The sequence below is a fragment of the Pholcus phalangioides genome, unplaced genomic scaffold (genome assembly GCF_987345545.1).
Source record: "Pholcus phalangioides strain wild (caught in Gottingen) unplaced genomic scaffold, Ppha-v1.0 ptg000011l_1, whole genome shotgun sequence".
Lineage (NCBI taxonomy): Eukaryota > Metazoa > Arthropoda > Arachnida > Araneae > Pholcidae > Pholcus > Pholcus phalangioides.
This window is the reverse complement of record NW_028301604.1, coordinates 62,989,671-63,007,374: the sequence shown is the minus strand read 5'-3', so window position 1 is coordinate 63,007,374 and position 17,704 is coordinate 62,989,671. Positions and strand designations below refer to the sequence as shown.

The 17,704-nt window shown below is 35.9% G+C and overlaps 1 protein-coding gene across 1 annotated transcript in view; it reads left to right on the top strand.

The window, feature by feature from the left end:
• The first annotated feature begins 1,247 nt into the window (after positions 1-1,247).
• LOC149080686 (homeobox-containing protein 1-like) overlaps positions 1,248-17,704 on the top strand; it is a 42,957-nt gene continuing 26,500 nt past the window's right edge. Inside the window, exons 1-2 of the mRNA XM_089239899.1 lie at positions 1,248-2,040; positions 8,034-8,239. Coding sequence (XP_089096025.1) covers positions 1,469-2,040; positions 8,034-8,239 — 778 coding nt within the window. The 5' untranslated portion in view covers positions 1,248-1,468. The remainder of the gene's footprint in view (positions 2,041-8,033; positions 8,240-17,704) is intronic.

Genomic DNA, 17,704 nt, shown 5'->3' with positions numbered 1-17,704 from the left:
TGCCTCTAAGAAAAATCAAGTTGTCTGCGGTGCTTTCTGTCCCTTAACTAACGTCGTCAAGACATGGTTTATCAATTCTAGCTCTTCTGTGTTTACCGGGGAAGCTCTTGCAATCATTCTTGGCCTCCGATTTTTTATTCCTGGTTCTCGGCAACCCATTGTCATAATCTCAGACTCCAAATCTGTTATTTCTGCAGCACGAGCGTTCTCATTCCATTCTCCTACAGTCATTTTTCTTCTTTATTACCAGCTTGTTTTCACAAGCTCTCTTTCTAATCACATTTCTATTATCTGGGTCCCTGGTCACTCTGGCATTACTTTTAATGAGATTATTGATAGTCACGTTCGCACTGCGGCTTCTTCTCAGCGTGTAACCCCTTCCAGCCTCTACCCAGAAGATCTGATCTCAATTTTTAAATCCCGATATAAAAAATATTTCACTCAATCACTTAAAAATACACTTCCTGATTTCCGTCCATTTTATGATTGTTGCAAATTGTATTCATCCTTTTTTTCGTCCGGTAAATTTGAAAATATGTTTTACAAGCTCCTCTGTAACAGGGCTCCTCTTTTTGAGTATTTACATCGCATTAATAGGGCGGATAGTCCATTGTGTAGCCATTGTTACAATTTGGAAACTGCTTCTCATTTTCTTTTTTATTGCAGTCATTATGATTCTGTGCGTAATGCTACTTTCCGCAATCTTCATTTTCCGGTCTCTTGTTGGCGAGATTTTGCGTCGACTCCTCCTAATATTATTATTCCTCTCTTTGAACGTTTCGTCACTCGTAGTTCCCGTTTCGTCTAGTTGTTGGTATTCAAGTTTCATCGTATCGATACTCACTATATATATATGTGTGTGTGTGTGTGTATATATATATATGTATGTGTATAAATTTTTCAGTATTACTATTCTTTGCTTTGTTTCAATACTTTTATTGTTGTCATTATCTGTGCTATGATTCTTATGCTTTTGTTGTTGTCATCACCTGCGACAATGTATTATTCATGGTTTTTGTTATCATTCAATTTTGACAATTATTATTATTTTTTTTATTATTATTGACTGTTAATGTATAATTGATAGGCATAATTTCTTTTTTCTAATTTCCTAGATGTTTTTGTTATGATCCTGGCATCTCTATTCTCAATTTTTTTTTTTTTTTTTTTTTTTTTTTTTAATGATCAGGGGATGGTCATAGTAGCCGAGAGCCCTGTATAATTATTATTGTATTGTATTGTAAGCGTTTGAATTCCGGAACACAAAAAAACTCAAACACACTATCTATCCTTTCTACTGTTTTTTTGTGAAGATATAACAAAATGAGCATTAATTAGAACAGGGTAAATGGATGTAAATATAAACATAATACATAGGAATAAAACAATTAATAATATTTGTTATGTAGGTCGTATTTTTAAGAAGAAAAACTTTCGTAGATAGGAAAATGTATTTTTGTGAATTTCCATGGCCCTGTTCACTATAGAGCAGGTAGAGCTAATACGACGTTTGAAGAGTAGTGGTATAACAAAAGAACAAGTTCTTCAAGCTTTCAATGAATTAGATCGACTAGATGGGGAATTTAGCAGATCGTTTTATTCGGATGGGTCCGATTTCAATAGCCATGTCTATTTGTATAACACGCCGTCGCCTCAAGATGACGTGAATAGAGCATTCGGTTCTGATAGTCTAATTGTAGGCTATAGTAGACCTGATGCAAGTAACTCTGATTCTTATATGAATGTAGCTTTCAAATCAGAATACTATGGCTTACAAACAACTAGTCGCAATCAATGTAGCAGCACTAATTCCAAAGATGATTTCTCGGAAGCAGATATTGGAAATGTAGATTGCCCTGCTGATATTGCATCAAAAATACATGGTGACATGAATGTCATTTCTACCACAACAGAACGAGTTTCAAATACTCCTGGGGCGGAGGTACTTACTCAAGGAATGTGCAGAGCCTCTATCAACTGCAGTTTTTCACCCTTAGAAACACAGTCTGAAGAAATGTTAGAACTGCAGGAACTAAAAAAGTGAGTATAAAAAAAGAAAATCTTCAGTGTACTGTAGAGAAAGTTCAAACCTGGTCGACTGCACAGTGATGGTCTGCTAATGTTGGTTTTTGACTCGGGTTCAAATGGGAGCCAGTGTCTGATTCGAAAATGAACAGTTTCATAAAAAAAATGGAAGTCCTCTTTTAGAGAGCAAAAGATCTTCAACCCGATCAGGGTTGGTTTTTGACACATGGCAGTTTTTGACGGTTTAAACCGTCACATCAAAAACCTTTGTCAAAACTCAGAAACCACAAATATTGCTTTTAAATATAAAAATTCCCATTGGAAATACACACATTAATTGTATTAATGTTTAAAGTGACTATGTTATACAAAGAATAAATATTTAATATGATTGTAAAATAATTTTCTACTCTTTACAGCATTATGTGGGACAATATATGTTTTTTTTTCCTTATAAAATATACAATTTGAATAAAGTATAGCATAAACACTGAAGGGAAAGCTATGGAATGATTTGACATTCTCTGATTCAAGATGATTCTTGACCTTCCAAAATTTCTTCAACTGCTTATGCACGTGCATTGATATAGGCCATCTGCTGTACTCTTTTTACAACAGATAAGTGTTTAAAAAAGTTTATTAAATCATATATGTAATGTTGATTTCTGTTATTGTTAAATTATCTAGATAATCACTGATACTTAAAATGATACTCTCATTGTGCATAACATTGAAATATATCTAGAGATAAAAATACTAAATTGTAGGACTAAAATGTCATTTAATTTGACAATGCTGGCTTGTATATGATGCTTAAGAAACTCCTGTAACTTATCCTTAGTCAAACTTAGTTATTCTTACTTTTGCACTATGATATGGTATATTTACTAGCTCCTGAAGTGTTTCGTTGGTGCTAAAAGTTCAAATTAACGGTCACCGACTGCCGACCAGACATTTGAGAGTGGAGACTAAGATTTTTTGCGCTCTTGTCACCATCAATTTTCTTTCTTCATTTGTAGCCTGTGTGAGGGTCAGCCAACATTGAAATTCTTTTCTTTCTTTCTTTTTTTTCTTTTTTTTTCTCGTATTCGAGAGTGGCACTGGATTTAGCAAGTCTAGTCCCCAGTGGCCAGTAGGGAATTTTCTTAATTTTCACCTCTAGTTGGTACTTGGCCACAGTCAAGCAAGGTTTTATATTGATGATTTGCTCACTGGATCAGATTCTGTCAAGGACGCTATTCACATTAAGCAGGAAATCATCAAACTTCTTCAAAACAGTGGATTCATCATAAAAAGTGGGCATCAAATGAAGAAGACATTCTTGTATCTCTTCCAAATGACTTTTGTGCAATTAGTACTGTGTTCAAAATAAAGACTGACATCAAAACTTCGGGTATTCTATGGAAGCCAAAGGGTGACATATTTGTTTTCAATTCAAAATCACCAGAGACCATACAACAGTAGACCAAGCACTCTGTTCTATCACATATCTTCAAGGTGTTTGACTCACTTGGATGGTTGCCTCCTGTTGTAATCAATGCCAAGATTCTAATACAAGAAATGTAGAAGGCTGACCTGTCTTGGGATAAAAAATTGCCAGAGGACATTCTCAATCAATGAATAGCATTTTATTATGATTTCAAGCAAGTAGAAGAGACATTCAAATTCCACGATATGTTATGTAAATCTCTCCACATATGTTAGAAATTCAGTTTCAGCAATGCACCAGAAAAGACGTACTCAGCTGTTGTGTACATTATAACAGTTTCCAGTGGAGGCATTGCAGAGGTTCAGCTCATAACAGCAAATACACAAGTAGTTCCCTGTGAAGCCAACAACCTTACCTCAACTTGAACTTTGTGGAGCAGTGCTGTTTGCAAGACTCATCAAGTTTATATGCAATGAACTACGTCTGGTCAACACAAGCATATGGTGCTAGTTCTACAATAATTCTTATTTGGCTCTCTTCACATCCAAGCCAGTGGAAGATGTTTGTAGCTCATTGAGTGACAAAAATTTGCGAGCTCCTCCCTTAAGTTCATTGGGATGACATTGATGGAACCAACAATTCTACTGATTATGCATCATGAGGAATACCAGCCAACAAATTGACGGCAAATCCCAATATTTTGGTATTGTTCAAAGTTTCTCTCCAAGCCAGTTCAGCTCGCAGTCAAACATATGTTGTGCAGCACCATGGATGAAGTTCTGACTGAGGAGAAGAAAAATATCTCTTGTAACTAATCTGTTTTTGTAGGTATTGCGCATGATGGAAATTATCAAAAAAGTTTTCCTCTCTTCTCTTCAGCAAGTCACGTCATATGCCTTCAGATTCAACAACAATTACAAACTCGTTGTACCTGAAAGGAACACAGGGTTTCTCACCACTCAAGAACTGAAGCATGCATTGTTTACATGGTTTAGGAGAGTTCAAGAAGTAGAATTCAAATCAGAATTGTCGTCTTTAAGAAAATCAGGAACTCTTCTTTCAAAGTGCAATATTCTCTGGTTGAATCCATTCATCAGTGATGATGAAATTATCAGGGGGGCGGAAGATTACGACATGCACATTGGTTGAAAAGTCACTGACATCTGATCCTTCTTCCAAAAGAGCATCATTTCACTTAGTTGATTATCTATCACTATTATACAATGCATTTGCATGCTGAACCTCAACTTCCCCAATCTTGTAACTGGCATTTAAATCCTCCAGCATTTGCACACATGGGAGGTCTTTGGGAAGCTGGACTAATGACAGCCGTGAAATACCATGAATGTGAATCACTTCCTCTTCAAGCCATTAGATGGCAGCAGTATATACTGTTGGCGAGTGGCCATCTCCTTGGGTGGCTGTGTGCGCAATTGAGTAGCATGGTACGATCAAATGTACAACTCACAGCTCGTGTCGTTTTCCATACATAATATTTCAATAAAATTCATGTTTTATGAATATTAACATCATAAATTGTCCTTTTATTTATTGGGGTTTCACTCATTTGAATATGGAGTTTAGTTTTACCATGAACTCATCTTGAAAGTCACGCCACATGATCGTAAAGAGAGCAAATCCCTGGGAAACCACAGCATTTATGAAATGTTCAAGAGCAGCTGTTCCAATATCTGCTTCAGGCAAAAAACTGGGTCTCAACATGCAACTTGTGGTCGTCACAGATAGGTGAATTCTTGGGCAGAATGGAGAGTCTCCAAACTTGTAAAAGACAAAATAATAGTGCAGTAAATTGCATTAGATCTTAATTATGGATTGTTTATCAAAGGATGTCTGAATGCAATGTTTGCTGTACAATGCACCGTATGAGATATGGAAACCAAAGGTTAGTGCAAATACTGTAGCTGTCAGAAAGCAACAAGAAAATGTCTCTAATTTACTCAGGAGCACAAGGATTGGACAGTGTATATTTGGAAACAAATTATCTGGTCAGATGAATCATGTTTTCATTTATACCATGCAGATGGACGAATGAGAATTTGGAGGAAACTGCACAAAAGCATGAATGCCAAATGCATTGCTACAATCCTCCGAGCTAGTGGAGACAATGTGATGATAAGGGTTTCCTGCCATGCTTAGGGTCCCTTAATTCTTGTTCATGAGCCCCAAAGCAGAATGTTTTGCATTGTTCTGCAATGAACCCTCAGCTGACTTGAAATGTTTTGCTGTAAAAATTCCCATAATAGTGTTTTCTACATTTTTCTTAAAATTCTTCCAGATTGATGTATGTCACAGATTTTAGCGTATTCCGCTTTGGGGTTCACGAGTGTCTGAATAAAAGAGCATATCTAAACATTATTGCTGACCAAGTACATCCTGTTATGTTGATGGTTTATCCCAATAACGATGGCTATTTTCAACAAGATAATATATCCTGCCAAACTGCTTTTGTTACGCGGAATTGGTTTGAGGAACATGAAAGAGTTTTCTTTACTTATGTGGTCCCACACAATTCTCAGATCTCAATCCCATTCAGCTTTTGTGGAATGAAGTTGAAATAGCCATCAGACATCTAGACAGTGCCGTCTTAATGCATGGGCACACCCGGGCACGGCCCAGAGGCCTCGAGAGAAGAGGGGGCTTCACAAAAATGGGATTTAGTTGAAATTTTCTAGAATTTACCTGGTAGGGCCTCAGAAAAACCACTTGGCCCGGAGGCCTATGATACTCTTAAGACGGCTCTGCATCTAAATCCATAACCATCCAATCTTACCCAATTGGAAAGTGCTATTCATCAAGCATGGTCTCAGATCTCACAAGCAAACTATCAACATCTCATCGAGTCCATAGTAGAAGAATGGTCCATATCAAAAAGAATCAATGCTGTATTGAAGGCAAAAGGTGTTCCAACAAAATATTGGCAAGGTGGTCATAATGAAGTGTGTACACATTTTTTATGATTAATTAATAGACGGAAGCCATAACTATTCCTCACATGCATTGTGCCTGTGTAGTAGGTTGCTGGATTCGCTAGGTTTGTGTACCTTGTTTGTGGGTGCACTAGATTCGCCACATTCTCTTGAAGGCATTACCTTGTCTTTTTTGTTTACCAGACTGAAATGAAATGAACACTTATGTATTATTTCCATGTCATCCAAAACCGATGGCTTAACATCTAATTAGCTTATTAATCATTTGCATTATTAGTACATGTTGCACGCTCACAGAAATTTACATGACTATGTATTTACTTCATGGTGTGGCATTTTCTCTGTCAGGTAGTGTATGTATATCCCCAAAGCAGAATGTTTTGCATTGTTCTGCAAGGAGCCCTCAACTGACTGAAAATTTCTGCAGTAAAAATTTCCATAATAGTGTTTTCTACACTTTTCTTAAAACTCTTCCAGATTGTTCTGCGACTTACATCATAGATTTCGGCATATTCTGCTTTAGGGTGTATATCAGTATACAGGATGATTCAGAACTGATGGGCTAAACTTTGAAGAGTGATAAAATACATCTAAACAAGCAATTTTCATTGCACAATGCATGATTTTATGAACCTGTAGATGGCTCTGTCATTGAACACATAAATCGCTGTTTTTGTTACTGGTTTTCATTTCCATTGTGAATTGCAGAAGAAATGTCTGCTTTCACAATCCAGGATGAGGCAGACATGCATTTCACGTATGGTTCTGCAGATGATAATGCTTTAGAAGCTACCAGGATAGGCCAAACAGTATTGGGTGTGTTTTCCTACAAGACACACATGCCAGATGTAAAATCCTTTGAGCAATTGCACAGGTGTCTGTTTGAAACAGACTTGTGTCAGCGACATGCAGGATACAGGGCATACCAGTAGTGAGAGGATGCCACATGAAGACGTACACCAGTTCAAATGCTCAAAGGCATTTTGATCTGGCAAGCGTCTTATCAGAAATCACTGGGTGTAGTCTTTGAGGTTCCAGAATCTGCCACACCATATAGAAATGCATGTCTGCCTTGTCAAACCAGCAATCCCTTTTGCAATCTGTGATAGAAATAATAAGTGACGGCAAAATAAGTGCTTTGCGCATTCAATGACAGCAGTGTCTCACAGCTCTCCACTTGCATTGTGACTATGCCTTATATAATATTAATTTTCTTGTTTAGATGTATTCTATTACTCCTTAAGTGTTGCCCATGAGTTCTCAATTACCCTTTATATGAATATACCAGGCCTGTGTGTAACTAAGCTGGTGCAATGCCCCGAAGCCAAATGGGGCCCCCATAAAATAATGTACACTTATTTTGCAATAATAATACATGTTTTGGGGGAACCAAGAAAAAGTCTGCCCCAAGAAGGCACACCAAGACCCTGGTATGTACTGTATATGGCAGTGTACATAATCAATATTTTTAAAATTATTGATTTCTGCAAGTTAAAAAAAAATAGTCTAATCTCGTTAGAATGAAATAATTGCCCTGGTCTTTTTAATTTCCTGTTAATGAGAGCAAACTCTATTCATGATATCCATGTGAAATTATTAGTCATAAAGTTCTATATTGATCTTTTTTTCAGGAAAGGAGACATGGTTGCTCTGAATGAGATACGCAACTTTGTTATGGCATACAACATAAAGCAAACACTTATTGCAGAAATGACTAAAATGAGTCAACCATATGTTAGTCGCTTCTTCCGTGGTGATATACAAGATATGCCTGAAAGAACTAAGGATGTCTTTTTCTTGTGGTACCTTACTTGTAAAAACAACCCTTTGAAACTTGGTAAGAAGCAAAGAAGTTAGAAATGCATTATTAATTTACTTACATGCACATAGCCATGTTTCCATCAAAAAGGGAGAAAAGTTGGTAGAAATTAATGTGCTTACATACTATTTGTGCCAGGGAGATGAACCCTTAGTAATGGTACCAGTGATAATGGCAACCTTTTTTTTCTGTGGAAAAACTAGATAGAAATAATATTAATGTGGTAATATTTAATGTGAGAAAGATGATTTTTTTATATCTAAAAAAAGAATAAGTAAGCAAGCGATTTCACTGGTTGTGGTGAGCACTAGATGGTAAATAAGAAACCCAACCTTTCTTTCTTTCAAAGCATAGCTCTGGTCCTATCGCCATGAGCAATTTGCAACAGAGTGAGTTGTTCCGGAAGTGCTGGTGTGTGTACCTAACAGTCTGAGTGTGTATGTATTTAATGGCTCAATCAACACGTCTGATTTTTTTCAGTGCTACCACCTATATTTAAAATTATTAGTGAAGCATAATGATTGAATATTTGTACTATTATAGGCCTGTTGCTCTCTGTGGCAAGACTTTTTAAAGGGTAGATTGACTCGCATTTGCGCCTCAAAGTTGGGAACCACAGAAAACCAGCTTCGGCAACCATCAATGCTGGTCTAAAAACCGTCAACCTGGCACAGGTAATACGTAAGTACCAAAATTTATATAAGAAGCTGTTCTCTCTCAAGTATTACGTATTACTTAAGCAGAATTTTGGTCATTTGAACCCCCCCCCCCCCGGTCTCTTGCCAGCAAAATTGAGTAGGTTGGGACAAAGTCTCTTAGACTGGTACTAGTCTCAACCAAGTAGTCTTCAGCTGCCTCCTCGCAGAAGAGTATGCGGGAAGGGGGATATAAAGGGACTCATGTCCTCCAAAAGACAAAAATTACATGTTAAATTTAAAACAAATTTTTTCGTTGTTTTTGTAAAAAAACGAAATATTGAAGTAAAAATGCTTTTATATCAATATTTCTTTTTGTAATCAAACAGATTTTTTTCATGATCATTTCACTAATCACCACAAAAGAGTTAATTAGGAGAATTTTTTCCCTTACTCTGTAATTTAGAGCTGTAAGGCTGGTCGTCCATTAGAAGCTACTAGGGCAAAAACAAGTTGCATGTATGCACAAGACCAGCACATACACATGACTTGTTCTGGGATTTGTTTTCGCTCCTGGTAGCTTTCAGTGGGTGACCAGTCTGAGACTTTTGTTGTTGGGAGGAGTTGTAAATTTGGTTTCGCTGCCCTTCCTTCACTGACTGTGCCTCTTTCTTGCATCGAAAAATGGGGCATGTGCCCATTCCCCACAAATTTGTCTGTCTTTTGTATCCTAGTCTTTTCCTCCCTTTTCATGAAATATTGACAAAAGTTATATCCTAAGTAATATCTATCACAACGTGAAGATATCACCAAATTCATAATTTTAAGAGTGAGTTTTGCATATTTACTTTCTCATCTTGAATTTTTTCATGTAAAATTGAAAACTCTGATGAAGATGCAAAGTAAGCAAATTCCCATAGCGTACTTCAAAATTTATTTTCATAGTAATTATACATAATAATACTCTGTAACCTTAAAGAACTGTAACAATGTAACTATGGCGCAATATATAAAGGGGGGGGGGCAAAAATTCATGTTTGCCCAAGGCTTAAACTCATGAGGAAGGGGGCCCTGCTCACATTATAAGTTGATAATTTTATTGACTGAACTGAAAATGAATAAAGATATGTCCAGTTGGCTGGAAATGAAAAAAGCTATATGTCCAGTCAACTAATGTCCCTTAGTCTTCAAACAACAACTTTAACAACAACAAATTTAACAACTTTACAATCAGAGGATGTAATATTGTGTCCAAATGCCAGTGGAATGAATCAAACAAGTTTACTCTGTTTTCTTTCCTCTCTACTGATCATCCCGAAGCCTTGTTGCGACCTTACAATTTTTTTTCTTTTTGGTTTTTTGTATACCCTGAGAGTGATTTTTCCTCACATATGACGTATATTTCTTATAAGAGTGAAAGAGAACAGGTAGGGTGAGGGTGAAAAGAAGTATAATTTTGTACCTACATTTTTATCACCTTATCTTTCATACTGTCTTACTCTTTTATTCGTGTTTTTTTTCTTTCTTTTTTTTCTAACGTGCATTTAGGTTATACTATATTTATTGCAGATTTGCCAAATAGAGAGCATCCAAATTTCTTGCCACTTCGCTTGCAAGTGAAGGAGTTAAATAAAATTATTTCCTTTTTTCATATTTTCACACTTGATTGCTTCCATGGTCATCATTCAAACCTCCTTCCCCCACCCTTATCATCAGAACCTTTTCTACAATGCTATACATTCTCAATTTAACATTTTAAGCAGCACAGCAGAAATCACTAAACCACCTTCAAAATGTCATATCTTCATTAATGAAGTAGGCTTTCTTCTCTGATTTTAAGCAGATGCAAACTAAGGGGGATAGGAAAAGGTGTTTCATTGACAAATCTAACTATTGGGGCTGGTCAGTGCTAAAATAAAAGGCTTTCAAGGAGGTAAGATACTCTTTAATGTCGCTTAGAGTGTTAAATACTAAGTTTTTCCTATATATTTCATCCTTTTAAAAATGTATATACTTTATTGGTCTTTCTACCGACCATCATCCATTATTTAAATCATTTAAAATCTTTGAGGTCCAATTTTGAGGCTCTAATTTGATGAAATGGAGCTTGTTCCTATGTTGTGCACACCAACATGGTTCAATAATTTATAAATATTGGTGCTTGCTTAACCCTTTAGGCAGCAATTAGAAATCAATGAATCCCCCCCCCCCTCAAAATGGCATATCTTTTTTTAATGAAATAGGCTTTCTTCCGATTTTCAGCAGGTGCAAACTAAGGGGTATAAGGAAAAGTTTTCCATTGAGAAATCAAATTTACAAAATATCTGGGCTTGTCAATGCTAAAATAAGAGGTTTTTTTATGGAGGTGAGATATCTCGTCATTGCTGCTTTAAAGGTTAATACTTGAATGACCTCCTTATGCAAAATTTAATTACTTGAGCAGATTTATCTAAAGACCTAAGAAAATTTATTGACCCCCAATGAAGTTAGATATTATCAATAAAAATTCATAATATTGAGCAATGATTTTAATTTGAGGGTAATCACTGCATTTAATAAGGCAGATAATGGTCTGGAACTGATTCATTTCATGACTTTAGTGCATCTCTTTTGCCAATCCAATATAATCACAACAAGCCAATGTCTCAACTAGGTTGGCAACGACTCTGCCAGTGACACTGCTTATACTACTGCCATTTCTTTTTCTCCTAATTTTACCCCCCCTCCCCTCCTTTGCATCTTGAAATGTGTGAAAAAAGTGTCAAATAATTATTTAGAAATAGCTCAGAACAGGCATGGATCTCACCTCACAAGGCATGGATCACAACCCCCTGGAGGGGTCACTTTGATAAAGTAGAGGGGTGGCAAGTTTATTTCCTAAATAAAACTGTCTTGAAGAGAAATTTATTTTCAAGTTTTGCAGCATAAATAAAAATATATGAAACTGATACAATGCGTTAACTGAGCCTATGTAATGTAGATTTAATATATTGAAATTCGGATACACAACAATCAATATGCAAATGTCTCTATGCAAGATATACAGAAAACTGGATGTTGTGAAGATATTTATTATTTAAGATGTTGATTTTTTTTAAGGAAGGAAAAAAACTCATCTCTGCCTCTACCGGGAGTCAAACTTGGGTCCCTCAATTGCCGGACGAGTGCTCTGACCACTAAGCTACAGAGAAGATAGAGATTTTCCTTCATTCTTGCATATATGATATACCGGTAGAGGCAGAGATGAGTTTTTTCCTTCCTTAAAAAATCAACATCTCAAATAATAAATATCTTCACAACATCTCCAGTTTTCTGTATATCTTTCATTAACAAGTGGAAAGCGACATAATGTCACAAATGTCTGTATTTTTAAGCAGTTCCTATAGTTTACAAGAAGTTTGGAAAGATATGAAACATGTAAATAGAAAGCAACACTCACAAAGTATGTAAAAAAATCAGTGTGCTTCTGTGTATATTCCTTTTGCTGCTGGCAGGGTTGGGGTTTTGGATGTCTTAAACTGTGCAAAACTGTACTAAATTTCGAAAAGCCAACATAATAAATGGAAGCCAATAGATTTGTTTTTTATGAAAGTAACACATACTAAAAACTAATTAATTGGAAATTCAAAAAAGTTGTCAATCTAAATTTAAAAAAAAATTTAAACTGAGTAAATGCATAAATGTCCTTAACTATCACAAACTTATCTTAAAGCTGTCCTTAAGTGCCAAAATATGACATGAAACGAATACACTTTTCTTTGATTTTACTGATACTCTATAAAAACTGTATAAATTTTTTGAAAACTCTCTTTAACCGTTTAAAGGCCAATTTTTCATAAATGGAACATAGCTTTTATTTGCAAAAATATCAGATAAAAATTGATTCAAATATTTCCGGCTTTTTATTGTATATAGAGTTCAAAGTATTTTTTTGAAATAAATTCGGAAACTTCAGGTTAATATAAACTTTTTTACAGAATTTTGAAATTTTTGTATTTTTTGGCATTTTTCCCCATTTTGATTAAAATTCACTAAAATTTCAATTTTGAAGTAAATTGAAAATTATTTTGTGTGTTTCTATACGACTTGATGTATCAATCAAAGTAAATCAATTAGTTTCTTTGTACTGTTAAACATTAAAAAGCTACGCACATTCAAATATGCATGTTCCATTTATGGAACATTGGCCTTTCAAGAGAGCGGGATTCTAGAGATATCTAATGTGCAGTGCACTGCTTTGATTTTCCCATTTGAACCCCAGGGTGTTGTCATCATTCGACATGTGTATGGGACGAATTCTGGGTAATATGATACAGAGGAATGTGCTTTCTTGGGTAAATTATTTATATTCTATTGGTTGGGTACTTTTTTATTCGTGCATTCTTACAAATACATGAATAAAACAGTACTTATTTTTGTGAACCGCAGACTAATCAAACCGTGATTTCTGTAATCGTAGATAGTCTTGTTATGTTCAGCTGTATGTAACCATGTCTGAAAGATATCTCACATTAGAAGAAGCTGTAGGATATTTAGAAACTTTTAGATATACATAACTAGTAGGATATTCATAACTCACAGATATATGCCAATTACTTGCTAATGAAAATGGAAACATCACGGATGAAGATGTTATTGTTGAAAATGATATAGTGACAACAGTTCCAGCTGATGTATGTGGAATGCTAGATATATTTTGCAACAACGAGGATGAGGTATCAGAAACTCCCGAAATGCGTTCTTCAAAAGATATAGGGCAGAAAATGTGCAACACTCATGTGAACATTTCAAGAAAAGGCAAGACTGTTTTGTGCAATCTGGAAAAAAAAAAACCATTGCATGGGATAAAAAAATTCTTTCTAGAATCATTAAAACCTCAGCTCTGGATTCCAGTGGAAAAGATTTGCCATATGACCATTATAGCACACTGAGGCAGCTTAACCGAGCGTGCAAGGGGTGCAGTGCAGCCAGGTGGCAGGTTGGGCTATCGTTGGATCAAAAAAATTTAAAAAATTTCCAACAGTAAAAATTCACATGACATCACGCTTTTGAGCAATACATTGACAACGGAAGTGTTGAGCAAACTTCTTGAAGAAAAAGACGGCCTGGAACGATAACACCACAAATAAAAATGCACTCTATCACCAGGGGCAAGTGTGGTGTGCATTTTGGTGCTCTCAAACATTAATTTTTCTGAAAGTCAAATAAACGCAAAGGAAATAGTTCAGCTTCTCACTTAGCCCAGTCACTGAAGCATCAGAAATGCCTTTGAAAAAAATAGATTTTTTAATAAAAATCACCTTGTTATACATCATCTTTACAGTATAAGTGTAAATAATGATGCTTCATCAGTAAGTACTGTTTTGTGAATTATCTGGTATAATGAAGAATGTGGTAAAGTAATGAGAGAAAAAGACAACTCTGTTTTAAAAACGAAACATTTTCTTTAAAAGCGGGACATATGGGCACGCATATTTTCTCGGTGACGACTGGTGTGCGGCTCTCTTCTAAAAACAAAATAGTTTAAGTTAATAATTAGCTTAATTAATAATTTATCCCAGGGTCTCCTATGATATAGCTCTGTCAGCCTCCGCCAGGGCAGCGCATAAGGCTTTGCACCCGGGCAGCGGGTAAGCTCGAGCCGCCCCTGATAGCACGTTGGAAATTCATTCAGAGTTGTGAGAAGCAGATCTTATTTCGCATTTGGAATTCCAAAGAGAAGTGACAATGAACTGTCTATGAACGAAGGAGGGGTTAGTTAATCATCCAGGTCCACGTTATCAACTGAAAAAAAGATGCCAGGTCATCTGATGGCCATTATATTGTGTCTGTGATGCAAGGATGGGTTGCGGTTTGCCGAAAAACCCTAAATGCTACCAATGTGACAAACGGGTCCATCAAAGATGTTTTTCTCCTTTTATCACGGACATTAGAAAAAAATTTAATTCTCTGCACACATTTTTATGTTTAAAAAATTGGTATAAGTTGTGAATTTGTAGTAGAAAATAGAAAATTTTGTGCAATAACTGTACTCCAGAAATAAAAAATCGTGAGAATACAGGCGATATCAGTTTCCGCTTTCACCTCTCCCCAAGTGGCAATGTTCCATTTATGGAACATCGTGGAAAACAAAGAAAAAAAATTTTTTTTCCAATTTCAAAGTTGATCTATGTATAGGCATGCAAAAAGACCTCAAATTTCTACAGTAAGACAAGTCCCAAAAGTTTTTGTATAACGACTATCCCCGATATCATGTCCATTTTCAATGAAACAAAGGAGGATTGGATTGTGCTATGGTTTTTATGCTACTGTCTGAAACTTCCTCTTTAGCTCTGGAAGGGCCGGACTATACATCATACCTATAAGGGCCACCTGCAGTCATTTTGACTGTTGCTTTTTTTCAAGCACAATATAATTAATCGCACTACCTTTTTAAAATACAAAATAGCAAGCATTGTCCTACATTGTTAATCTATTAATTTTGAAGGAATTTACTTTTTTCTAAGTGTACAGGGTGTCCATAAATTGATTTCCTAACTTTAAATATAAAAATATAGAGGACAGCTGTAGGCAAGATTTTCCATGAAAAAAATATTAATAAACATTGCACCAACATCACAACACACATTGCTCCATTTTGATGTGTGCCTTTTCATATGTGTATCAAGGTCTTTTATATTCAGACTATTTAGTTGTTCACACACACTGTGGATGTTAATATAATCTTATGTCACCATGAATTTGCACTACCAAAGGATGTTTAGAGGTGTCACGAGTTCGATACCTCGTTCGTCCTTGCCAGAAAACTTTCCTGACACAGGGGTACAACAAAAAACGGCGGCTTGACCGCATCAAAAATTGCTACCGCAGGGAGTCCCCCATCGAGGGATTAGCGCACCAACCTCTCGATGAGTATGAAAAACAAGCCTGCTGTTCGGAATCGGCAATAAATTGTAGGTCCCGGTCTAATTAGCCCCCGCGTGCAGAAAATGACTGTGGTGCGACAAAAATGATCAAATGATCTAAGAGCCATTTTTAGGGATGGGATGAATAGTGATTTGGCTGAATACCTGGTTAAAGTTTCGGCAGAATACCAAAAAAAAAATATCTTTGAGCCTACCCGGGGGCTACAAAATTTCTAGCTGCTGTGGTGGTTGAGTGTTCATAGCGACAGACTCACATTGTGGGGACCCGGGTTCAAGCCCCACCGCTGCCACAGTGGTGGTCGGCTGAAGTAGGTTTTCTGTGGTTCCCAAATTTGAGGCAATGCGAGCTGATCTTCCCATTCAAAAGTCTTGCCACAGAGAGCAACAGCCCTACAAATATTCAATCATTATACTTCACTTCTGAAATATAGATGGCAGCACTGAAAAATCAGACAACACTAGATAGGCACTCAGACTGTTAGATGCACACACACTTACACTTCTGGCACAACTCACTTGGTAGTAAATTGCCCACAGATGGTGATAGACCTGAGTTGTGCTTGGTTTGAAAGAAAGCGAATATCGATTTTCATGATTGTGATTAAAATTCATCACAATTATGAATAAAACATTTTATTTTTAATTTATATAATAAAATATAAATTAAAAATAAAATTATTGTTAATTTTAAATGATTGAATTTTAATTATGCAATTTATTATTTAAATAAACATTAAAAAATGGCAATTGAAGGACTTTCATTTTCATGATACTGATAAAATTTAAAAATGGTATATTGTATTTTAATATTACTTATGGATTTTTTTTTTTCTAGCACTTTTTACCAATTATACATCTAATTGAGAGAATGTCAACCATTATTCACTCTCAACTAGTAAGACATCATAAAATTTACTACTCATCTTCATATTTTTCCCCTTTAGATGCTCTTTGTCCCTTTCAGTAACTCAATACATATCTTGTCTGGGTACATCCTTGAGTTATTGAACTTATTTAATTCATGCTCACTGCCACTTTATTGGAGTAGGATTATATTTTCAGTTTCATGTTTTCCTTATCCTAGAAATTCTCCCTAACATAACCTCTTTCATAGAAACGGATATACACCACTCAATAAAATATCAGTAAATTTTTAATTTATGAGAAAAATCTCAATTAATATAATTTTTTTTTAAATTAGATTGTTGTGCTATAAAAACCCCCTACCTAACTAGAAATGATTTCTCAGGGCCGCAACTAGATGACTGGTCAGCCGGGGCAAGCAATACGCTTTAGTGCCTCCTTTTAATATTGAAGGAGAGGTTAAAGGGTGAAATTTGCTCCCCCCTCTTGTCCGGCACCCATCAGGGCACCAGACCTGCCTGCTCGCCCCTGGTCGTGGCCTTGGGATTGCTTACCAATTTGTATGCTTAATTTCAAAAATCTTAATGAGATCTCATTATCATGAGGCCCCGGGCCATGCCTGGGTCAGCCCATGCATTAAGACAGCACTGGGAAAGAAGCGAGATGAATTTCTTTTGTATTGCACTAAAAAAACAAACGAAAATCCTTAGGAAGATAGAAAATGATCACCTTCCCCCCCCCCCCCAAAAGCACCATTTTACTGTCTGTCCCTTACCCACAGGTGCCGCGGCATCCTGTTTGGGAATCAATTTCACTATATTGTAATTGCTTTAACAAGTTTTCGTGTGTTTGCATTGTGCAAAAAATTTGCAAGCATATATTGCTCTAATTTAGGTTTGGCCAAGTTCAAAAATAATAATAACAAACACACAAATACTGTATAACCAAGAAAATTTTTTTTTTCAATTCAATCAAAATCATTAAACACTCTTAAATGTATGTATCTATGTTTTTCTTTTCCTGTATGTTTTTTCCCCATAAATATGCGTTTCTGATAA